Genomic DNA, 26,854 nt, shown 5'->3' with positions numbered 1-26,854 from the left:
CTCCTCTACCTTAAGTTGTCAGGCTAAGTTTTGTACCCAGAACTGGGAGATAAAAGAAACTTTGAACTAGATGATATTAAAGTTTTGATGAGGTATTTGACAGTACATCTTAATAGTTAGAAGTGAGTCTTAATTACCCAGTTAAGAAAATTTAATACCTAACAAAATTGGGAGAGTGAAGAGATCTGCCCAAAATATCCAGGGGCCAAAGAGAGATTTGAAATAAAGTAGGTGGAGAAAAAGAAAGCTTTTTCTGTTTACACTCTTGTTGAGTCCATTCTTTAAACTGAATATACAGTTTACTAACTGAAATATCCATACGCCTTGTTTCTTCATCTTTACATGCCTGGCATAAAGTGGGAAATCAGTAGTATCTGTTAAACATTAAGTGAATTAATTTATGTTAAATGAGCAATATGCCTCAAAGATCAGTATGAACCCTAGTAACAGAGTTGACATAATATAAAGCAACCTTTAAAAAGTATGATTTCAAAGAAATACATTTTTTAAATTGGACAATTGGCTAATGGCAACTCTACTGATTTACAAAACAGAAATTGATTCTACGAATTATGAGATAAAATATGCTTGTTTGTATTTGAATGTGGCTAAAACATAAGCTCTGGAATCTTACGACCTTAGTTTGAGCTGCAATTTAGTCATTTTCTTTATGTTTATTTTCAACCTTGAGCAAATAAATTACTCTTTCTGAGCCTTAGTTTCTTTGACTGTCCAATGGGAATAAATACTATTATGTCTTAGGTGTATTCTGAGAGCCAGGTAAAAAAAAAGAAATGTATTTGGTACACCAACATGAATATATTGAATGCTAATGAATAATATCTTTTTTTAAAAAAACACATTTTTTTAAAGATTTTATTTATTTGTCAGAGTGAGAGAGAGAAACAGTGCACAAGCAGGGGAAGTGGCAGGCAGAGGGAGAAACAGGCTCCCCGCCGAGCAAGGAGCCCGATACAGGACTCGATCCCAGGACTCTGGGATCATGACCTGAGCTGAAGGCAGACGCTTAACCGACTAAGCCACCCAGGCGTCCCATGAACAATATTCTTAACAGCAAAAAGAGTAACACTTAGAAAGCATTCCTTTCACTGATATTTTAAGTTAACATTCTTACTTCCATGTTCCAGTTGTACTATGTTCCCCTCAGATAACCATCTAAACAACAAGAAAGCATGCTTAATCTTTTCCTCTGGGTCTCTTAAAACAATAACTGGAGCTGTTTGTACTTTATTTTTAACTTTGGAATATTCTATGCTTTGCAACCCAAATCTAAGTCACATTAATAAAAAAAATATTTTAAGGAAGACATGGTTGGTCTGGTTGTTTCTACAAATCTTTACCCCAATGAGAGAAGTAGGTTACATATATCAACTATAATATTGTTAGGGATGTTCTTGTAAATGTAACTATCAATTTGTTTCACAAACACATAGTTTTTAACCAGATTAGTGAGATGATAAATGGGTGAAGACAATTTCATATTCTACAGGTAAGCATTAATATTTTAACTGACTTTATATTTTATCTCTCCACTATTAATTTTCCTTTAAAAAGCAAGAAAGCTTAAAACTAGGTATGCATGTGTTTGTATCTGTATATTCTATTTTAAATCTATACTTTGATATATATTATATTTATTTAAAAAGTTGACAGCCTAATTACATATCCATGATTAAATATCTTAATAGAGAATATTAGTCACCATGAGTTATTTTTAAATTATCTCATTACTTTGTTTTCCTAGCTTGTTAAAATCATTATGTAAAAATGAGTTCTCAATGCCAAGAATTTAATCATAGATAAGTTAGTTGATAATTTTACTCTTTTACTAGTGTCATCAGGCTATATTTATTTAGTAAAGCACATACTTGCTGAATGGAAATTTAAATTTTTGAATGAAAGTATGAGTGAATACATATATAAAGATCTGAAGATTGTAATTTATTTTTGTGCTGTGGCCTGAAGCTGTTGAGGTCATACCCTACGAATCTAGAAAAGAAAATAACTTGCTTCTGTAAAATAGATGCATTCAACGAAAAAATGCTGAAGGGGGCAAAATGATCTCTTGTTCCTGACCTGAGTAGAAATGATAAATTCTGAAGAAAGTGTGAATAAACGCATCCAAAATTTTCCTACATGCATGAACTGGATTCTGATTCTTTGCAACATAGAGCAGTTCAGCTTCATTAAGAAGTCTTTAACCCAAAAGTGTAGCTCTCTGTGGCCTCTGAAATCTTACTTCTGATCATTTTATGCTCATAGTGAGAGAGGGAAGAAGAAATATTGCTAAGAATTGAATTTTCCCATCTTCTTTTTATGAAGTCTCCAGTAGCCCTGCCTCATTTAGTCAACATATGCTTGGCTTTAAATGGCACTGAATTGATCTCTAAGGCACATGCCACACAATCTGGGGAGGGCTCTAAACCCCTAAATGTAATCAGCTGCCACTTCCACAGTTGCCTGATAAGCACAATTGAATTCCAAATTAAGACTCTGAGTATCAGAAAAGAGCAATGAGGGGACATTTATGGGAGACAGATCTTAATAAATCTATATTTCATATGCTCTAGTTTAATTTACAAGGAAATGCTAAAAATAGGATAAGGAAAGGAGATACAAAAATATGCTATACAATTGTTTTATATTTCAGTTGAATGCATTGGGAGGTGCCCTTAAAATATCACAGAAGATAAATGAAGTACATAAATGCTGAAAATTTGTGATATCCCTTTTATATTTCTTTCTAAAATGATCCTCGAAGCAGGACACCATATAAACAGATAAGTGTGCTCAATCTCTCTTTCCATTACCAGCTTGATTATCTTCCACTGCCAATTCCCTGTTTCTATAATTGCTTTTCAGTCTTTTGGTGTAAAAATCCTGCTGGGAGAAGATTGTGCTGATGATGACTCATTCACTCAATTTTCTACTCCACAGCAGCATCTGTCCCGTGTCCAGGAGGGTTGGGAAACCACATTCCCAGAGTATTCACCACATAATGATGGTCATGGAAGCCTCCATTCTAGGTTCAATCAGGAATTCTCTCTAAACGATTTATTTCTTTAATAACAAAATCACAGTAATTGCAATCTAGCAAATGGGTAAACAAATATGAACAACCCCTACACCAAAAACTTGGGATCTATTTCATGTTAGAAGTAATAGATTGTGCTCTTAGGCTTTTACCTTGAATAGAATTGCTTTTTCAAAATCCTTGGTGTTGTATTTATCTCATAAAAATCTACTAAAAACCAGAAACTGTAATATTTTTGTTGGAAGAGATTTATTGTTGTATTCCTTTTTGTGATCTATTCTTTCCACCTCTTTCCTTTGTTCTCATTTAAGTTTTTTTAAAAAGACCTACATTTCGGGGCGCCTGGGTGGCTCAGTTGGTTAAACGACTGCCTTCGGCTTAGGTCATGATCCTGGAGTCCCGGGATCGAGTCCCGCATCGGGCTCCCTGCTCAGCAGGGAGTCTGCTTCTCCCTCTGACCCTACCCCCTCTCATGCTCTCTGTCCCTCATTCTCTCTCTCTCAAATAAATAAATAAAATCTTTTAAAAAAAAAAGACCTACATTTCTCTAAAATTTTGTGTCAAAATGGTTTCTCTTTTGCAGATGGTAGGATGACCAATAATTATTCCAATTGTTTGGATTTATGAAAAAAAATCCATTTGCCTAGTTAGAGTTAGTTTTTTATCTCATTAGTTCAGTTGGTTTTATAATTCATCTTCATTTCTTTACTAATATACTTTTTTCTTATTTTTATTTATTTATGTATTTATGTATGTATGTATGTATGTATGTATGTATTTTCTTTCCATTTCTAAGAGTTCGGCTTTTTTAGATTCCACCTACGTGATATTATGTAGTATTTGTCTTCCTCTGACTTATTTCCCTTAGCCTAATGGCCTCAAGGTTTATCCATGTTGTCGCAAATGACAGGATTTCCTTCTTTCTCATGGATGAATAGTATTCCATTGACTATAATATACCTCATCACCTTTATCCATTTATCTGTAGATTGTCATTGAAGTTGTTTCTATATCTTGGCTATCGTAAATAACACTGCAATGAACATGGAAGTACAGATATCTCTTCGAGATTCTGATTTCATTTCTTCTGGATTCACACCCAGAAATGGGATTGCTGGATTATATGGTAGTTCTAATTTTAAATTTTGTGAAACCTTCATAATGTTTTCCATCGTGGCTGTACCAGTTTGCCTTCCGATCAATAGTATACAAGGGTTCCCTTTACCCCACATCCTCACCAACACTTCTTATTTATTACTTGTCTTTTCAACAATAGCCATTTTAACAGGCATGAGTTGATATCTCATTGTGTTTTGGATTTGCATTGCCCTGATGATGAGTGATGTCGAGCATCTTCTCATGTACTTTTTGGTCATTTCTATATCTTTTTTGGAAAAAAACTATTCAGTTCTCCTTTTTTAAAAAATTCAGATTGTTTTTTAATTTTTTAATTTTAATTCCTGTATAGTTAACATAGATTGTTATATTAGTTTCAGATGTACAATATAATGATTTAAAAAAATATATAATACTTTTTTCAAAAGCCCTTTTCATGACATCATTCTTGGAAAAAATTTGGGAAGTCCTCTTTTCCAGCAGGTAGGTATTAGGTATTTTCTTACACTGCTTTAAGATACTTTGAAGAATTAATTCTTTTGTATTCAAATAATAGATGACAGATGCCATATAGATGATATTGGTGCCCATACATTTAATTCTCCACAAAATCTTAGAAATATCACTATGTTGTCTTTAAGTATTCATCATGAAATCAGTAATATATAAAGCTGATCTGATTTTTAAAAGATTTATTTATTTATTTGAGAGAGAAAGTTGGGGGAGGGAGAGAGAGAATCTCCAGCAGATTCCCTGCTAAGTGTGGAGCCCAACACCGGGCTGGATCCCATCATCCTGAGATCATGACCTGATCAGAAACAAGAGTCAGATGTTTAACCTACTAAGTGACCCAGGTTCCCCAAAGCTGATCTGATTTTTAACACATTTGGAAAACTATTATATTTATTCTGTTTAGGAATTCGTCAAAAAATTTTCCTCTTAAAATTTAAAAATTTAAATAAGAAATTTTATAACACTGATTATTCCTTATTAATTTTTTATAGACAGCAGTAAGACATTGTGATTTTTAGGCATTTAATCAGATCCAGAAAATATATATAATTTTCCCCCCTTTATACCTTTCACTGTTAGTTTTGACTGGTTCTTTTCATTTGGGAATGCTTATTATTTTCAAATTGAGGCTTGGTGTTTTTTTTCCTTCATGCCCATTGCAGATTCTCACATTTTTCCATCTCTTTATCTATTGTTTTTGCATTCTTGATCATGCTTTTGTGCAGCAATTTTTGTAGAAATGTGGATATTTTGGTGCCAGAGTGTTTGACTAGGTATGCTATCAACCAAAAAAACTGTGCCTTTTATGCCATTAACAAAGACCTCTAATCAAATCAGAAAGAATAATTTGGTTGTGGTAGAGTTTCAGCAGGAGATTCCTCTGCCTAAAAATGGCCACGGTTTTCCAAATATCTTCAGGGGCAACTGATTTGTAATATCATTTTTGGGGGGGCAGGTGTTCAGCAAGGTATTAGAAGCTAAAGTTAAATATTAATTTTTAATAAAAAATTAAAAGTCATAATATTAGGTATAAAAATAATGCTGAAGCCATTTTGTGTCTTCTATTATCAACTAAAATTCTTTATTATATCACTTACTTTCTATGTAACTGTAAGAACCAATTAGGTTTTATCAACAATACACAACCAAAGTCTTTTTTATCTTAGAAGAACTAAATATTATATATCAGATTTTTCTCATCCATGTCCATTACTGATCTACATTTTAAAGGTATCATCAGAAAACGAAATGATTAACTTAAGTTAAATCAAATGTTGAATGAAATTAAAATTAAAATAATAGGTACACCACAAAGAGAAAAAACTGGAATAAAATATTGGCAGACAAATATGGATATCATAGTATAATCAGTAGCAACAAAATTTTCAAGAAACAGAATCAGTAGCTTGATTCAAAAATGATAGTCTCTTTCCATAATTTGGCTATTGTTGATAAGGCTTCTATAAACATCAGGCACAAATGTCCATTGACTGATGAATGGATAAAGAAGTTGTGGTATTTGTGTATATATATATGTATGTGTGTGTGTGTGTGTAATGGAATATTACTCAGCCATAAAAAAGAATGAAATCTTGCCATTTGCAATGATGTGCATGGAGCTAGAGAATATTATGCGAAGTGAAATAAGTGAGTCAGACAAAAACAAATACCGCATGATTTCACTCATATGCAGAATTTAAGAAACAAAACAGATGAACATATGGGAGGGGGAGAAAAGGGGAGAGAGGGAAGCAAACCATAGAGACTCTTAGGGATAGAGACCAAACTGAGGGGTGATGGAGGGAGATGAGTGGGAGATGGGCTAGATGGGTGATGGGAATTAAGGGCGGCATTTGTGATGAGCACTGGGTGTTATATGTAAGGGATGAATCAATGAATTGTACACCTGAAACTAATATTACACTGTATGTTAACTGGAATTTAAATGAAAACTTGAAACTGAAAACAAACAAAAGCAAAACAAAATGATAGTCTTAAAATTGTCTTGATTAATATTTCTCAAAGCAGTAATATGTTCTTTCCTAAGTTAGTTCCTAACTACATATACAGTAAATATGTATATTATATATTCATACAAATATATATTTATAAACACATACTTACATAAATATATACCATCTGCTACTTTCATGTCACTATATTTTTTTACTCCTTTGAAAAATAATTATAAATATGATTTTAAAATAAATAGTTTTAATTTATAAAGTAAAAATAATTTTAAATCATGCCATTTTCTATATTTTCTCCTTTTTTATGTACTGTATTTTAAGATAAAATCTAATTTTCAGTAGATCTCGAAGACTTTATTCCTATTTTTTATACTATATATTGATCATAGTTCTTAATATTTTTTTTGCTTCTTTCACTAATTGAATATTTTGATTGATACATGTCACTATTGCTTAGAAGTCACAAGTAGCTGTTTCTAAAACTAATCACGAAATCCAGAAGGGCAGGTTAGCTGATTGGGCTACCACTTAATTCTACCTAAGTAGGTTGCATAATACTTGTTGTGGTTTATTTTCATGGCCAGAGGCTAGACAAGATACAGATCAACTTTGCAGTAAAGCGGAAGGAAAGCATACAACTTTGAGAGATAGAGTCAAAAGTATAGGCTAGTTGTGAGTGGAGGAACAGATATTTGTACAGCTGGATCTGAGATGAGATAACAGGCCAGATGAAGATCAATGCTTTGACCCTACCACTTTCCTAGATATTCTAGTCGAGGACAAACTGACCACAGTCTTCTAGGGAAAGGAAAGACAGATAAAGGAAGTGACATGTGTGCTGTCTTCCTGACATATTTGTACCAAGAGAGAACCAAGGGAGGGGCAGTAGTATAAGAAAAATCATTGTCCAAGTGATCACAAATTCTCTGTAGATTGTCAAATGCAAAGAGTTATATCATATCCTCTATCTACATGTATAGAGATACAGATATATCCGTGATGAGCAGGCAGGCAATTTTTTTTCCTGCTGATTATGTTATGGTATAATAAAAAATATAGGGTAAGAAGGTTGTTCATGCCAGGAGTACCAGCATCAAATTCCTTCACCCTTCATGGCAGCAGTTCTATACTGGGTGTCTTTAAGAAATTAATGATGTTAATTTTTTAATTGGATGTTGTTGGAATCCAAACAGCTCACTTTCCTGACTCCCTGCTGTTCTCTGAAAATGCTTTTGGCAAATGGAACTTGACATATCGTCCTCCTTCTTCATAGCACCAAATAACCCGCTTTTTAATATTTAAAATGGCCCTCTTAAGTGAACAAAATTGACAACTTTACACCCCATAGAAGAGCAAGTAAACCTGCTGAAAATGATGTGGATTCCTGCTTTGAACTGACTTAGGCCAGTGGTTATACAGATGTAAAGGAGGGAAGAAAATCTCTGATAAGATGACAAAGAATGAGAATATTCGAATGCAGTCACTGAAGTTGTAATAGGCTTTGAAGTACTATATGCTTTTATCGTTCTGCTCCAAAAGTTACAATGCAACGGGTAATCCCAAGTGCACATACCTGGAATCCCCAAGTAGTAGCCAGTAGTGAAGTTTGCTTTAAATCCCCCTTTTGCCAACAGCTTGTCAGTGATGAAAAGCACAGTCATTCTACTGGTGGTTGAGAACACGTCCTTCACTGGGCCAGGTCCCGTGTACACAGCTGTCCCAAATGAAAACAAGATAATCACTGAAATGGTTCTTTGAATCTAGAGGAAAATATATACCTGTTCTTTCAGTTCCATCCTCTAAAGGGATGCAACATGCAGCATGGCTGCTCTGGAAGTGACCACACTTGCATAATTGTGTACTTCCTTTTAGATTTTGGACACTGCTTCTAGGAAAGCCAACTTCTCTATTGATCTTTTCCAGTATGGTTTGAGGTTTCTGTGGCTCTGTAAGTTAATGATGAATTCCTCATAATGGCTTAGCACCACTACTCTTCAAAACTCATGTTATTCCCAGGAAAAAAATGATTTTATGACTGCTTTTAGATACCTTTATAAAACAATGGAGATTATAGCTCCCCTTAGTAAATTTTTGTCCAAATTTATTTGATATTTTTTGTGAGTTGAATCATTAACCTAAGCTGAAGCATTGGATTAATTAGAGATAGATAATACAAACCTAAGTGGTGGTTTTCAAAATGTTTTCCACTAAGTCCTGGGCTTTGGGGGTTTCATAAATAATGAAATATTCTCTACTACACAATAAAGGCTTAGGCTAATTAGAAAATATGTTCTTACACACACACACACACACACACACATACATTTAGAGAGGGAGCGGGGGAGGGGTAGAGGGAGAGACTCTTAAGCAGGCTCCACGTCCAATGCAGAGCCCAGTGCAGGGCTCGATCTCACAACCTTGAGATCATGACCTGAGCTCAAATCAAGAGTTGGATGCTTAACTGACTGAGCCGCCTAGGCACCCATCATATTATTAGATATTTTATATATTAGAATCCCTGAAAGTGATTATGTTTCTAAAGAACTTCTTGCCTATAATTTCAAAACTATGATTCTGAGATCCTCTGGAATTCTTATTTACTTTTCAATGATTGATGTAAATATTAAGAGGTGAAATGATGAAAATGAATTCTTCTTAGATCATGAGAACACTGAAATTTTCATTAGGACAATATAAACTAAAAATGGGAGAACAACTCAAAATGTGTTCATAACTATGTATATAAAAATCAAATTTGAATTTCCTCAGTTCTTATTAGCACTAGCCTCCCAGCCCCACTGAGATTTTCATTGTTGATGTCTTCTGTGGGTGGCTCTCAAAATCCTCTTCTAGGAAGCCTGAACTTCAGAACTTTGCGGGATTTTGCTGAAGAAACTTGTATAAGCAGTGATGGATTATATCACTGGGAACCCTCTCCCCCACCCTGTCCCTGTACTGCTATAGAAAGCTCCCTCTGGTCTTCCACCATTGGTTGCCATGTTCATGAGATTGCATCCTGATTGCATTGCTACCTGGCCAGATTTTGCAGGAAATGATTAATATGAGTCCAAAGCACAGTTTGATAAAACAGTTTTACTTGTGAAGTGTGTTGTTTCATGCACTTCAGTTGACCCTATAAGCATTTTCATAATTTAATGTATTATTTATCAAGAGACACTGTCTTAAAAACTGGTAGTAGTTAAATAGGATATTAGCTATTACATTAGATTGATAGATTTTTATTATGTTACCATATATTTTATGACCTACATACAAGAATTTCCTCTAGAATAGTACACTTTTCCCCCCATGTTTATTTTTTAAAAATTATTAATCAGTAAAAGATAGGGAAAAATCAACTTTTGTCAATATTTGAATCATTCTCAGATACTTATATAGAAGCAGCTGGTGCTAGAGACACAGACAATCAGAGTAATAATGAAATGTAAATAAAAAATCATAAAAAATTTTTGCATAAAAACACAATTTGTTCCTTTAGTTTGAAGTGAAACAAAACTGGATTTAATAGCTATTTTTGGAAAATGATGTACACATAATGCATATTAAATTGAATAATATATGTCTTTTAGCTCTTAGTCTCCAAGGTGTAATGCTTACTGTAGTAAATTAATATAGCTGGTAGAAACTATTCACGTGGGGTGCCTGGGTGGCTCAGTTGGTTAAGCGACTGCCTTCGGCTCAGGTCATGATCCTGGAGTCCCAGGATCGAGTCCCGCATCGGGCTCCCTGCTCAGCAGGGAGTCTGCTTCTCCCTCTGACCCTCCCCCCTCTCATGCTCTCTCTCTCTATCTCATTCTCTCTCTCAAATAAATAAATAAAATCTTAAAAAAAAAGGAACTATTCACGCAAAAATATTAATTCTGGTTTGCCAAGAATGCTCAAGTAGGGGCGCCTGGGTGGCTCAGTCGTTAAGCGTCTGCCTTTGGCTCAGGTCATGATCCCAGAATCCTGGGATCGAGTCCCACATCGGGCTCCCTGCTCGGCGGGAAGCCTGCTTCTCCCTCTCCCACTCCCCCTGCTTGTGTTCTCTCTCTCGCTGTGTCTCTCTCTGTCAAATAAATAAATAAAATCTTTAAAAAAAAAAGAATGCTCAAGAAGAATATTACTCTGTTATTGCAAATACTCTCATTTTGGAAGCTCCACATAAAATTTGACATGTTATTCTGTTGTAATTTCATTTTGCTAGTTGTAAAAGAGTGATTACAGTTATTGGGAAATGCTCTCTCCATCAATCCAATGTCTTGAGCCATACAACTTTCACAGTATTTAAATTGCAGACTTACCTAAGAGCAAAGAATCGTCTCCTCTACCATCTCTGATTTCCACTACATCTGCAATATTTTCTAAGTCGAATTCTTGGAAATGAAGTTGTATATTCTTTCCCTCTTGTGCATTTAAATTCCAAACACCTTAAAAGTAATACATGACAGTGCAGTTTAGAACACGCTTCTTTTGATTTCCCTCAAAAGCTTCACTCTCTTGAGAATTTCAAATTTCTCTAAATTTTCATATGAACTCTCACGTCCGTCCATGGCATCCTGGCTTTTCCCTTACTGTTGCAATAGCTTGGGCATTTGTAAAGCCTGACAACTTATCTACATCTTCATCTAGACTGTGTTTTGTTTGTTTCTTCTTTTCTCATTTCAGAGCCTAAAAAATAAAGGGCCCAATAAATATTTACTTAATAAATCAATAAATTTAATAAATTTCTTTAAATTGTTCTTTTAATATCCCACTGACTTCCAGAATGTTTAGATCATTACGTTGTACAAATGATATGTTTAAAAGATGTCTTCAATGTGAAATAGAGATGGTAATCTCTGGTTCCCTATACAAGTCAAATGAGATTCATGGCTGTTTATTTTTTTGGATCAGATAAGTCCCTGGAATTGTGGTTCTATTCTCCTATGAAAGTGTTACTTCCTTATCTCTGGGTCATTTGAAGAAAGAAAAGTTGACATTTTCTAACAACACATTTTTCACTGTCATTAAGGCATTTTTTTCACTGGTAGATTTCCCCATTTAGATTGGTGTTGCTATCTTAGGTGCAGCCATGGGAGGAACAAGTCTGTTTCCCAGACCTACTGAAGTGGAATATTTGTAGGCTGGGCTGGGGAATTGGCATTTTTAACACGATTTCTAGGCTGTACTGTTCCTCCAGTTAGGAATATTGACCAAGAGATAGGCTCTGTGCAGTTTTATCAAACTATTCTCTCAGACTTAAGATTTTTTAGTAAATCCTCATTATTTCATCTTTTTAAAAAAGATTTATTTATTTGTTTTAGAGAGAGAAAGAGAGAGAGAGAGTGTGCAAGCGGGGGGGAGGGGCAGAGAGAATATGAGAGAGAATCCTCAAGCAGACTCCCCACTGAGTGCGGAGCCTGACATGAGGCTCAATCTCATGACCCTGTGATCATGACCTGAGTCAAAATCAAGAGTCGGACACTTAACTGACTGAGCCACACAGGCGCCCCTATTTCATCTTTTATACTGAGACTCTAACTACATTACTCTAGCTGCAGGATTTATTAACACTAATCTCTATTTACAAAGGGTGTGGATGTCACAATTAACCCTTTACTTTTTATACTTTCCGCTGACTTTATGGAATTGCAAACTTGTTATCTATAGTATAGACATTGTACGTACAATCAAGAAGAGTCATTAAGGGAGCAGTACCTGGAGTAAAGTACTTTCACACTCTGGTTTTGTTCAATTTTTAAATTTGAGAATTATAATAATAGCACCTGCTTCAAAGAATTATTGTTAGAATTGAACTGAAATAATATAATAAGCACTAACACAGTGTCTAGCATGAAATAAATGCTAAATAAGTTAGTAATTATTACAGTTGCTGTTGTTATATTATGCAATCTCCTAGACAGTAGGTGTACTCAGGTTTGGCAGATTTATAATCCACTTTGCTGTGTCAAAGGGGGGAATCTAGCCTTGACATATACATCTGTTTTTCATGGCCTGGGGAGAAAATGACTCACAGAAAGCCTGATTAGGGTAGCTGTTTGGAAAATTCATGGAAGTGAATGTTGTATTTGGCTCCCATAGTTCAAAAGGTCCTCCACAGTCCGCTGAAAAGGAGAAAAGGAAAACAATGAAAAATCATTAGAAACACAATGCTTATTTCAGAGAGATAATATGAGAGATAATATTATATGCCAGCAAATTCCCAATTATATTTCTTGGAATACTGGTTTTGACAGATGGAATTTATAGTTTGTGTAAAAGAAAACCTTGCAACTTAAGTAAGGGAAAACTGCCGGTTAACAGGTCTCTTTACTTCTTTTTTGAGAAGAACTTCTCAAAACCTTAAATACTGTTAAGTTCTTTGAATCTCCAAGAAGGTGTAATCGTATGCAGCATTTCCCAAAATTATTTGGGCAAGAATAAATTTGCTGAGCATCTTTTATACATAGGCTTTATGAAATAAGGTACCAAGTCCCTGCTACAGAAATAATGAATCTTGATAATGGAAAAAATCTTATATTTGACATTCTCTTATGAGAAGGGTGAGTAAATCACTCATTCTGCTTTCTTATGTTTTTCTCTTTTTGTTTTTCTACTCCCCCCCCCCCCTTTTTTTTTCAGTAGAGAGGGAGCTCCATCATCTTGTATATTGAGATGTCTTACTGTTAAGAAAGGAGACAAACTGAAACTCCTCTTGCTAAATAATTGCTCAAGACTGGTCTGTTATTTAACATTGTCCAGGAGTCAGGTTGGGAAAAAATTTATTAGACAAAATTCCAGTTAAAACTAAGATGATTTAAGTTGGCAGATTAACTTCATGAAATCCTTTTTTTTTAAAAAATTTTTTTTTTTTGACAGAGGGAGATAGTGAGAGCAGGAACACAAGCAGGGGGAGTGGGAGAGGGAGAAGCAGACTTCCCGCGGAGCAGGGAGCCCAGGACTCTGGGATCATGACCTGAGCCGAAGGCAGACGTTTAATGGCTGAGCCACCCAGGCGCCCCAACTTCATGAAATCTTTAACCTATTGTATATTATCTTCCTGCTTACTCGAAAAAATTCTAAAGTTATATAAAAACTCATCAACTACTTAAAGGATCCTAATTCTATTCTTATTTATATTGACATGTTATGTTTAAAATCAAAAGAATAAAAGTAACCTAATTGTAAGAACATAGGGAACTGAGATAAGTATATATTTTTCTATTTAAAGGCAGATAATGCTGAAATTGTTTACTCCAAGTAAGACAGAAATCAGATTATAAGAGAGAGAATTAAATGTCTCTACACCTACAACAATGCCTTCAGTCATACCCTCTTCTTGGGTCCCTCTTTACATGGCTTCTGCCTCACTTATGTAGATCTTTTCAATTCATGTGCTTTTTCCAAATTTGTCCGTAATAAGCATCTTAAATTTGGGCTTCATCATGTATATAATTGGACAGAGAGAGGCATTTGTTGTGGTTCAATGGTAGGGCTGCCGTCCCATCTCGTCCCGTAAGGTGGTAGAGCCTGGTCTCTCTCTCACGGTCTCCGGGGCAGGCTGGTCCAGACCCAGATGAACTTAGCAAGAATAAAAAAACCTCTCGTCTCATCTGGGGAGAGGACATGGTGTATAAAAGGTAGATGTTTTGGAGCTGGTGGATTAAAGTCGTCACTCTGAGTTCGCTATTTGTCTTTTTGAGAGTTGGTTTTCTCATATAGGAAAGAGATATATGTTAGAGATTTTCAGGGTTGTTATAAAAAAATTAGACATAATTATGAAAAGTGCCTACACATTCCCTGGCATATTCAGTACTGATTTTCAATACACACTTGTGGATTTGGTAATTACTTTTATTATTTCAATTTTAAACGGACAATATGAGCATTGGAGGCATTCAGTTACTTGCTAATGCCGTGCACATCCATTTAGTGTCAAAGTCAAGACTTCAATTGAGTTTGTCTCAAGTTTCTCCCTCAATATGTCTTCCTATTAGGTTAATTAAATTCTGCATCATTTCCACCATCTGGTGTAAGCCATAGACAGGGTTTAGACTGTGTCTCAGTAAGTGCCACTTGATGGTATGTGACATACTCTTGTTAGGTATAGACAAAGAGAAGGAGAGCAGAAGGGAACAAAAAGGAAAGTACTAACAAGTAAGGTCAATGATGGATAGATTTAGAAGGCAGCAGGCCCTATACATAGGGTGCTAAAGAAGGTATTTTAACCAAAGAAACAGTGATAAGGGGGACGAAGGGCAGGTTCTCCACTGGAAAGGGTGAAGGTAAGGCCAGAGAATTGTATGATCTTATCTCTGAGGTCAATACTCTCCTTGATTACATGACTAATTGCCTGGGAAAGATTTCTGAAGAAGTATCTACTACAATCCCTCAACTCCCAACTCGCACTTACACACAGTTCATTTAATTTTAGTAACTCTTAGTGTCATGAACTGCTCCCTTCAAATCTCTGGGAAATTAACCGGGAAGTATAAAAACTCTGCAGGGGCAAAACTAACATTGCACATTGCAGATTGGAGAAAACCAGTTCTTCTATTTCACTAGTTTAGATGTGGCCAGTGTGGCCAGTGGATTTGTTTTCATTTTGTTGTTGATTTTTAAGCCATTATTCTTATTTTCTCTTCAAGGAATAGGAAAATCTCAAAACTGTCTTCTCCTAATAAATAGCTGACATTTTGGAGAATGTACTGAATTTTCACATAATTGAACACAACAGTACGTTATATTATATGTAGATGAGTAGGTAGGACTTTGATAAATACACACCTAGGACAAAAATGTTGTCAAATGTAATTGTTAAGCCTGTCAAGACAGTTCACTTAGCATTTCTCCACTAAATAGGAGTCTTAGAAAATTCATTCTTCTGAAATACTTAAGAATTACTTTTTTGAAATGAATCTCAGATATAATTTCATGTCAAATAACTGACCAGTAAGGTATCTCTGATCCTTGACCTGATAAGATATATCAGTTATGCTCTGTATATAAACGGTGGTAATGAATTGGAAAAAGCACTTTCAGCCGTTCTAAATATGAAGACACAAATTATTTTAATGGTGGTGTTGCTTTAGTAGAGATATAGCATATGCTTCTTAATAGAGGGGCCAAAGTACATAAAATGTACTTCTGAGTACCACAGTCATACTGTATCATTAGATAAACGCTCTCCACCCAGAGAATGAGAGTTAAATAGTCTGTCTGGTCCTGGGAACTCTATTCACTTAGAGTAGTGAAACTTTTTCATTTTTCTTTTTCTTGAAGCTGTTCTCTCAAAGATTTGTATTCTGATTAATTCCTTACTATGCCAGCAGGGATTTTCACTACATACAATATGTAAATAGCACGCAGTATTTTGCAAAGTGGTTGTCAAGGATAGATATTTTCTCTGAGGCATGTCATTTTTAATCCATGCTTAAGCCTCTGACGTTCATGAGATATGTGTCAATGTGAGGTGAAAATGAGAAGAGCCCAGCTCCCACTTACAATAAGAGGGTTCAGATGAAAGGTATTTGTGGCAAAACAATAGATGTACCTTGAGAAATAATATCTTTCATTGATGCTTGAATATTGTTAAAATCAGCATTATTTTTCATCATCATACTAATAGATAAGTCCTACACTATTACAGATAACATTTTAAAAATTCAAGTTGTAGTATAAAATGGAATATCCCATGAAAATTTTGTGTTCAGTTTATCAAAATTTATGTTCCATTCACAGGTTCTAGTGACCAGCCATGATACTAATATTTACCTTAAATTTATGACAACGATGTTCAAATTTTCATTCCTTATACTCTACATTTTATTTGTAATGAATAGCAATCTAGCCAACAAACAGGCTATTAGTTTTAAAGCAAAAAGATAAAAACAAAAAGGAATAGACAAAAACATACTGAAAAAGAGCATATGAGTGCACTTAAAATGGAATTTTCTAGGGATTTAAATATCAAGTCACACTAATGATACATAAGGCAAGCAGCTCTGAAAGAATATAGCCATCATATAAGACAAGTAGATAGGTACTAATTCATTTCTATACGAAGAACTAAAGTTAGATTATTTAGCTCAAAATATAATGTCCTGTCTGTGAAATTTTCCAAATTAACATAGATTTTGTCTTTGGAAATGGAAAATGGCCTAAATAATGGCCAAATAGAGAAAAATTGTGGAAATAGTGACTTAAAATATCTAGAACTATAGTTTGTATTTTTTTTTCTTACATATTTTTAACAGCCACAGAAATAAGTTAGGGGCCTGAAGTGTGGATTCCTTTTTATATATACCTATTCTATTTAGTAGGTATCTTGTCATCAATCACCCAAATTGTGTTGCAAATTAACATAATATTTGTGTAAATGGAATGTTTACTTTTTAAAAGTGTTCTCCATACAATCCCCACATTTAAATTATTTGTGTTAATGCCATAAGGCAACAACTGTAGAGCTAATGCAGCAGTAAGTGATCGAAGTCACAGAATGGAAGAATCCCTATAGTTATGAAAACTGAAATTAACATTTCCCCAAACTAGGCACAATGTGAATCCCTAGGAACAAGGGAGGAATTTTGTTAGTCAGCTACTGGTCTGGGATTATTTTCTTATTTAAATGCTCTGTAAGAGCCAAAGAAAGGCTATTAGCCAGTCAGCCATGGTTTCCTTTTATTTCTGCTTAAACAAATCAGTGATCTGGAACCAGAAAAGCTCTGCTCAAATAAGAATTTCACTGAACCAATTGCAAATGGCATTAGAATGAAATTGTTCAGAACGCATTTGATGGTAATTAACATTTTCTGCTGTGCTACATATTGCCCTGAAGTGAGCCATTTGGAAACTGGAACAAATATGCTTTGGGCAAATTCTAAAGTTTATACTTTAAAATCAGATAGGTTATTCTACCTTTATAATTTCCCTATTGTTAAAATATGTAGAGATATCATGCTTCCTTGACATTGAAGTGTTATTTTTTTCCCCCTTTTTGACTAGAATAGCTATGAGGACTGTATAGGTTATATAGTTCAAATTTTAATATGGGAAATTATATTAAAGTTTTATTTGTATGTATGATATTATGTACAGAAGTTATTTCACATCTTCTATTTCAGATAATGGTGAGATTGTTATTTTAAAAATATCAAGCCTATGAAACTGTTACTTCTACTAGAAAATCTTGCTTCTTGACCACTTATTGATGAATAGAGGAACACACTGGTAGAAAGGATTATGAAAATTGTTTTACATGATTGAAATGTCAAAATAGCAAGATGTTTCTAGTATTTGGTATCCATAGGAATTATTTATCAAACCAGTAATGACTTTAGTAATTAGACTATTTCTTAATGTTTTTTTTTGCATGAGAATGTTTTATATGATCGACAGGTACGGTATGGGGCACCCACACGAAATGAAGTGAAGCAATTATTTTTAAACAATGCCAGATGGCCCAAATTATTGCATTCATGTTAGGTTTTGCTCCATCCCATCCCTTCCTTCATTTCCAAAATTTAGTTCTGGTAACAAAATTTTGTTTGACAAAAATGTTTTTGTCACCAAAAGAAAATTACAGCCAACATAAAAAGAGAGAGAGACTTAGTTCATATCTACTAATATTTTTTGATTATCTATTTCTGTGATGTTAGGAAACAGCAGACACTGGTGAAGCAAAGGTGAATGAGACCCAGAGTTTGGTGTCATGACACTCACTTTTTGCCTCAATTTTGTGGCCAATATATGTGAGAAGGCATGCTACTTTTCTGCTTTTGTTTCAATTTTATGAGTGTCCTACTGTCTCTTAATGTTTCCTTAAAGCTTTCTCCAGTTCATACTTTCTTCTCAAAAGTCTATCACTTACTTTTCTCATTTACTACTTTTAGGGGCACATAATTATGTATTGCCTTAAGTATTTCTTTACATGGATTATATTTATTTATTTTTTCCATGCATTGGTTATTGCTACATATTATATTTCTTGTGCAGTGCTTTGTACGTAGTAGCTATTTATAAAATTTGAATGAATGTTTGAAATATTGAGGAATTTATGTATAACCCATACAAACATCTAACCATGTTAATACAAAAGACGTTACGTGGTGCTCGCTTCGGCAGCACATATACAAAAGACGTTATGTGTAAACTAGCCTTTTGGTAGAATGTAAGTGCACATTCAATATGGTGGCATGGAACCAGTATGGCAATGTAATTACTATCCTCATCTTAATGGCAGCTCACTTGTTATCCATTCTCAAACACCAGTCATTTATCTTTAGAGCTTTTGAATTGTTAAAAACCCATATCTGAAAAGTCTGCTTTCTTTTTTTTTAACTTAAAGATTGACAGCAGAAAAATTTATAGTTTTAGAAGTTAAGTCAAATTTAGGTATGTTCTCCACGTTGATTTGCTGATGTGATTATGGGAAGAGTTTTAAGTGTACTTGGAAGGAAATGAAAAATGGAAAAAGTGCTGTGTTTGGGGGCTCAGATCCATGGCAGAACAAAAACATCCATGAGGTATGCATAAGCAAAGCTGTAGAACAAGATCAGTTTCCAACTGCCATAATCGAAAGACAAAAGGGATTTTTTTTACATCAAAACTACAGTGCAGTGAAGACATCCCAGTAGAGGCAAAAATATATGTTTGATATAATTTATCATTATATGGTTTTTTTCCTGTCAAATCCCATAGTTGGAAAATGGTATGAAGTTATTGTCTTCTTTGACATTTTAAGATGGGTAGGAATGCCCCTTTTCCTCTGAAATGTCAGTTTCCAATTTCAATTAAGAGCACAGGTAGATACAGACTCCATTTTGTTCTTTTGTGTTAAAAGACTCCAAAGGACATGGGAAATCCTGGACACTGCTCAGCTGCAACACGTTAGTGGCTCCATGAAGGGAGTACATTGCAGGGCCTTACAAAGGCACCATTTCTGGATAAAAAAAAATTTTGTGTGATCTTGGTCTGTATAGTCAAAAATCCAGGCCCAGTAATTATTATTAAATTATTCTGAAAATAGGCTGGGTGCATCTCAAGTTTAACCAAACTCCTCTTTGATCTTAACATCATTCTTTAAGAAAACCATGAGAATCTTAAGGCTTCTTCCCCAAAATCTGTCCGCCTGCCACACAGCCAATGCAGCATTAGTTTGTATTCTAGTGAAAACAAAATGGAAGTCAGCACCTTTGTTATTTAAAAAAATAAAAATATACTAAAATTATTATAAATATGATGCATAACAAAGTACTGAGTGATTTCCTTGTGAGTGTATGTATAACGTAATATTTTGCTAGCTTCCATTTTATATTTTGGAGTCTTCAATTTTTAGTGAAAAAATAACATTAGGCTGAGATAATTTAAAAAGCCAAAAGAACATCTACTTGAAAATATTAATGCTTTAATTGGTAAAATACATGTTATAGTTACTTACTAGGAAGTTCTGGTGGAGGAGTTGGGACCAAAGTTGGTTCTGGATAAAGACTCACATTGCAAATCCCATATGTTAGGCTAATGTCGTCCAATGCTACATCACTCAGAATCTGGTTTTTAAAAGCATTAAAAGCAACCTGCAATTCAGAGAGAGATATGAAATCATTCTACTCTAATCTTCCCTGATTTGATTCTTCTTGTGGCCCAATATTTGCTGGGGAATCAGTATTACCAATTCCAAATATAAGAGGGCAAGTTTCTATATAGTGAAATATTGATAGAGCCTGCTTTTTATAATCCTTCTGCTGAGCCCACCTCCCTACTTATGTGTTCAATCTAATCTAAATTTTCACTAGTGTCTTCCTGAGTTAGGCAATATTGCCACAGTTTCTCTATGTCTCTCTCTGTCTCTGTCTCTCTCATGATTTGTCATACTCTATTGTACTCTGTCATGCATCCACATTTTCTGGCAAGGGACAGCAATCTTCTCACAGATTCCTTCCCTCAACAATTTTAGAAATCCAGGTAGCTGTCTGCCTTCTTATAACATAGGGGCCCTAAAGAGAAGTCACACCTACTAGATAATTTAAATGGGAAAAGAAAGGGACAAGAGAAAATATGAGTATAATATGATAATTCAAGGCCAGCTAGTACTGGTCATAGTTCACCCAGGAAGCTGGTGTGGGATACTGTGTGAGGGTAATACCCAGAAGACACAGACCCAGACTTGGAAGAAAGTTTCAGTGGTCAGATGAAACCTATTAGGTTCTTAAGGACAGTGGGTATTTTAGCTGGACTTTCCTGGATCCTCTCTTGTGTAGGAAAGACATAAACAGAATACCCATGATACATTAATTGCTCTGCTAGGCACATTGTATACATTATCTCATTTAATTTTTTCAATGCTATTGTAGAGTCATCCATTCACTCATTTGTTCATTCTTTTCACCTTCTTCACGCTAGGCGCAATTCCAAATAAGGATTATTTTCTCCCTTTCATTTACATGCAAGCTGAATTTCAAAGAAACTGAAGTGACTTAAGATTTCATGACAAAGTGGCAAAGCCAAGGTGTAAATATTTGTAGAACTCCATGCTCTCATTCTGCCTGATAAGCTAACCTTGAAAAAGTGGATCCAGTTATATTGCTTAAAAAAAAAAATGCTCAGTGAGTTGAGCCAGATTGGCCACTGCAATATAGTAGTCCCCCATTATCTGAGGTTTCACTTTCTGCGATTTCAGATCCTCACTGTCAGCTGGGTTCTGAATCAGACGATTCTTCTTCAGGTATTGTCAGAACGTCAGTAGTAGCCTAAGGCCATGTCACAGTGCCTATAACATTCACCTCACTTCATCTCATCACGTGGGAATTTTGTCATTTCACATCATCATAAGAAGGGTGAGTACAATACAATGAGCTATTTTGAGAGAGAGACCAGATTCACATAACTTCTGTTACAGTATATTATTATAATTGTTCTATTTTATTATTATTCTTGTCAATCTCTTACTGAGCCTAAGTAATAAATTAAATGTTACCATAGGTATGTATGTATGTATAGAAAAAAAACCCATGGTATATATAGGGTTCAGTAGTATCTATGGTATCCATGGGGGTCTTGGAACATATACCCTATGGACAAGGGGGACTACTGTACTTATTTCTCTGCTCTGCCATTTCTTTGTTCCCCTGATATTCCATTTTCCTTTATCCTTCCCTGAATTATCAGAAAACAAAGTTGGAGAAGAAAACTTCACAGGAAAAAAAAAAAGACTCAGAAGAAAAAAAAGAAAGAAAAAGGGAAGGAAGGAAAGAAAGATGGAAAGAATGTAGATGAAGGTGCTTGTTTTCTGCCTCCTTCCACAAAGTCATGGGGAAAAACTAAAGCCTTCCCTATGACTATGTCTGTCCAAATGTATACCTTCTGAAAGTTACACTCTCTTGTCTGAAATGAACTGATTAAAACACTGTTAATTTGGTCAAACTATTATCCTATATTATCCTGTATTTTAATTGCAAACACCCTTAGGAAGAGAACACATTAAGCTGTTATCTGAAAAATTAATTCACCTTAATGTGAAATAAATGATCAGAGACATCCCAATGATACAGCTCATGGAATTTGTTTCTAAAGGAAATACATAGATTAAGTCAAAGTGGGGCAGGGAGGATGGATACCGATGGGTGTGGATGTTCTAATGGGAAAAGATAGTTCCTTAGAAAAGTGCAGGGCTGATGTAGGTGGTGTTTGTGAAAAGCTGGAAGTCCTAGGTGAGCAGGGGACATAGGAAGACATGATTGGCATGTGCTAGAAAGTTGCTGAAGAAAGCTGTAATATCCCACAAAGTTTCTTTGGATCTTATGGATCATTATAAGTAGTACTTTCATGTAGTAAATTTTTCCTCAATAAGTGGTTTTATTTTTTTTTTAAGGATTTTATTTATGTATTTGAGAGAAGAAGATAGCAAGAGAGAGCACAACAGGGGTGGAGGGTACAGGGAGGGGGAGAAGCAGGCTCCCTGCTAAACAGGAAGCCTGATGTGGGCCTTGATCCCAGGACCCTGGGATCACACCCCCAGCTGAAGGCAGATGCTCAATGACTGAGGCACCCAGATGCCCCTCAATAAGTGTATTGTTTTTTTAAATTTAATTTTATTATGTTATGTTAATCACCATACATTACATCATTAGTTTTTGATGTAGTGTTCCATGATTCATTGTTTTCATATAACACCCAGTGCTCCATGCAGAATGTGCCCTCTTTAATACCCATCACCAGGCTAACCCATCCTCCCATCCCCCTCCCCTCTAGAACCCTCAATTTGTTTCTCAGAGTCCATAGTCTCTCATGGTTCGTCTCCCCCTCCGATCTCCACCCCCTTCATTTTTTCCTTCCTACTATCTTCTTCTTCTTCTTTTTTTTAACATATAATGTATTATTTGTTTCAGAGGTATAGGCCTGTGATTCAACAGTCTTACACAATTCACAGCATGAGCGCCGTGAATTGAATAAGTGGTTTTTAAATAAGTTAGTGAATAAATGAAAATAAGGGCACTCAGAGGTGTTTTTTTTTTTTTGGTTTTTTTTGAGAGAGAGAGAGACAATGCAAGAGAGAGAGAGCACACATGGGGGTGGGGGTGAGAAGGGGCAAGGGGAGAGGGAGAATCTTAAGCAGACTCCAAGCCCAGTGTGTTGCCCAAGATGGGGCTTGATCTCCTGACCCCGAGATCACAACCTGAGCCGAAATCAAAAGTTGGATGCTTAACCAACTGAGCCACCCAGGTCCCCCAAATTCAGAGATTTTTTTAAAAAGGGATTAAGAAAGTAAAGAAAATGACTATATTCAGAAAATAATTTTTTTTATCATATTATCTTAAACTATAATTGTATCACCATTTTTAGAACACAAACACAGGATTATAAGTTACAAGATATTTTGCCAACCTTAAATTCCACTGTTTCATTTAATGTTACTTGTCCATAATTCCAATTTTCTCCATAATTTCCTTCCTTTTGGAAAACTGTCTTCTCCATATTTTGGTCACTGCTGATATTAATGCTTAATTTATAGACATTTTCACCATACATATAATACCTAGTTTGGAAACAAGCACAAATGATTGGATTTCTACAATATTAGAATAAATACAATCTAGGGTTCTTCTAAATCCTTTACTTTCTCCGGAATATTTCCTTTTTCCTTGAGTGAGGGAGTTGCTAGTAAAGGGGTGGGGGAGTCTTCCAGCATTTTGTTACTTTATCAATTGGAAAAATAATAGCAAATCCATTAAAACTTGGGATGTCTTCGTGAAATCGTGAGCCTGGCAATGTGACAAAGACAATGGTACTCATTAAATAAGCAGGTATTTAACATGTGTCTATGACATACCAGAAGCTGAGGCAGACTGGTTCTAAAGTGGGGTCTAAAGGGAGGCTTAAGAGTCCTACTCTTTCTCGCCTCCCTCCTGGTCCAGTCGGGGTGGAAATGTAAAATCCTGTAAAAACAACAAAAGAGGTATTTACTTCACTTAACTGTCAGCCATTTCATTATGTGAGGTATAGCATGTTATAAGTAGAAAGGAACAACTTTAAGGTGAAAATATAAGGATGAGAAAAGGAAGGTAGATGTGAACCCAGAAGGCACTGTCTCTGCCATAATAAATTATTATTTAGGAAAATCACTTCTCAACTCTGGACCTCCCAATTTATAAAACAAGAGCCTTGAACTGGAGCATTGCTAAGGGTATATCAAACTCTGACTTTTTATGAGTCCACATGATTATTTTATCATATTATTGTAGCCAGATACCACTTTAATTCCCATTTACTAGGTGTTTTTATCAATTCACTTCTTCAGAGACAATGATCACACAAGAGTATTTAGATATGCTGGTGGACTAACTCATGATATATGAAAGTATTTAAGCACAAATTTGAAGGTAACTTTAAGAGTTTCAAAGATCAGTTTTTTATTCCATTGACTATATTGCATTTCTCTATATAAGAAGTTACCTGATTTTATAATGGTTTCATCTTCCATATTCCTTTGAATGATAGCTAATCAGATCACAGAAGAACAGGAAGCATGCTAATCTACATAAAGCTTTCTATAATAGCTCAAGCCACTGCATAAAGTGCTTTCTGGTCCAGAATTCATTATTCCAACCAATGGTTTGAGTCATTTGAAGTGTGGGAAGAATTGCTAGAGTGAGATAATCTTGAACATTTTCTTAGAGAAATTTAATTTTTTAATTCTTAGCTTGCTGCTTATATATTATGACAGAAAGCAGGAATCATGTAACAAAATATGTTATGAAGCAAAGGAAATATTGGTTAAATCTGATTTATAATTTCTAAATCTGATTTCTAATAAGTGTAGTTTTTTATGAAATGTTGAAATTTAGTGTTTATTTGAAATCAAGCATCTTCTCTCTTGTGCTTTCTAACAGAAATTTTTATAGGCAATGCTGTATAAAACTCAAACTTGGGGTGCCTGGGTGGCTCAGTCATTAAGCGTCTGCCTTCGGCTCAGGTCATGATCCCAGGGTCCTGGGATCGAGTCCTGCATCAGGCTCCCTGCTCAGTGGGGAGCCTGCTTTTCCCTCCCCCTCTGCCACTCCCCCCTGCTTGTGCTCTCTCTCGCTGTCTCTCTCTCTCATCAAATGGATAAATAAAATCTTTAAAAAAAAACAAACAAAAAACTAAAACTCATTTATTTACAACATGCAGAGTAAGGATAAGATATGAAGAAAAATACTAGTAAAACTGCCAATAGATATATCACTTTATATTTAGATTGGTAAGGCAAAAAAAAAAAACAAACAAAAAACCTCAGAATGAATATTTTATCAAGGTGAAATCATGGTCAAATACACTAATAAATATACATACACTAGATTTAAGTTATAAAATGTAAAATGGAAATGAATGCGTGTTTAACATTTTATATTAACACATTACTTATACTTTATATAATGCTATGGCATTTCATGAGTACTTATTTTTAGCTCTATAGTTAGTGCTCAGTTACTCAACCTAACAAAAAATGTAGCATAGATACAGAGGGGATGATCCAGAATCTACCCTTTAAATGCTGAATTCCAAATCCCTTTTGAGTTGACATTAATTTTAGTTGATTAGAATGTAGTTGGGGAGGAAATAATTAAAATTCCATTGAATGCCATGAATAAATAATGAAATGGCTACCCTGTTCAGAAATATTTCTAGTTAGCAGCAATTATACAACATAAAAACTATTTATGTTTGCCCATGTTCAGTTAGTTATATTTAGAAATATTTTTAATCTAATGTTTACTCATTAAGCAGTAATATTATATATGGGATTTTATGATGCTATGAGTTTTGTATCATTGTTCAGATAAAATGTAATTATGTGGACCATAGTACTTTATGAATTTTCCATAAATAAATTTTTAAAAGCACAATATATTAAATATCACATAGCATTGCACATTTTGGAATAAAAAATAAAATACATTAATAGTAATATAATAAAATAAAAATTAAGAAAATAATAAATAATATGTTAACAATTTCTGTGATATCAGTTAAATTCCTTACTTAACAAATTAGAAGATGGAGGAAATTCTTCATAAAATTATGAATTTTAAAAATAGAGTATTGCTTACATAAAAATTTACTTAGTCTACCTAATTGTCCTTAAATTTCATCTATAGCGTTTGCCTGTGGGGGCCACTTGACCTCTATTTAATGTCTGTCAGATATAGCAGGAATCATTGTGTTTAAGGCAGCCCATTCCATTTCAACACAATTAGAAACTCTTTTTTTTTAAGAGTAAGTTATTGTGTGCTTATTTTTTTTTCTAATTTTGCTCCTGGGCTCATTAAGGATAAATGAATTTATGTTAACTCTACAAATATTTAAAGGCTACTATTTTGCCTTTTCTAAGACTTCTCAAGATAATCCATCCTTTTTGCCTTCAATAATTTAATATGGCACAATTTCAATTGCTTCTCCATTTGATAAGCTCTCAATTAGCTGTACAACCAGTTGGTTCCACTCAAGAGTATGGAAACCAGAAGTTCACACAATATTTCTGTTGGAGTATCTTATCAGGTGGATATCCTAAAACTTGGGACTGTGATTTAAGTTATAGCATTGACACTATTTATTTCCAAGTGTATGTCATTCATAGTTCTCCAACTCTCTATGAAAATTCTTCATCTCCAACATTCTTGCTCAGTAATGCCTCTTTCTGCACAATCTAACTGATCCCTTATTCAACACCTTTTACCATCTC

General features: G+C 34.7%; 1 protein-coding gene across 1 annotated transcript in view; it reads right to left on the bottom strand.

Annotated features, from left to right (window-relative positions):
• Positions 1-26,854, bottom strand: part of TMPRSS15 (transmembrane serine protease 15) — a 113,328-nt gene that overhangs the window by 42,094 nt on the left and 44,380 nt on the right. Inside the window, exons 12-17 of the mRNA XM_021679286.1 lie at positions 23,963-24,068; positions 23,518-23,668; positions 20,075-20,210; positions 12,672-12,761; positions 10,959-11,084; positions 8,228-8,368 (exon numbers count right to left, since the gene is read on the bottom strand). Of these exons, the coding sequence (XP_021534961.1) occupies positions 8,228-8,368; positions 10,959-11,084; positions 12,672-12,761; positions 20,075-20,210; positions 23,518-23,668; positions 23,963-24,068 (750 nt within the window). The remainder of the gene's footprint in view (positions 1-8,227; positions 8,369-10,958; positions 11,085-12,671; positions 12,762-20,074; positions 20,211-23,517; positions 23,669-23,962; positions 24,069-26,854) is intronic.

The sequence above is a fragment of the Neomonachus schauinslandi genome, chromosome 1 (assembly GCF_002201575.2).
Source record: "Neomonachus schauinslandi chromosome 1, ASM220157v2, whole genome shotgun sequence".
NCBI lineage: Eukaryota > Metazoa > Chordata > Mammalia > Carnivora > Phocidae > Neomonachus > Neomonachus schauinslandi.
This window is presented reverse-complemented; position numbering and strand designations above follow the sequence as displayed.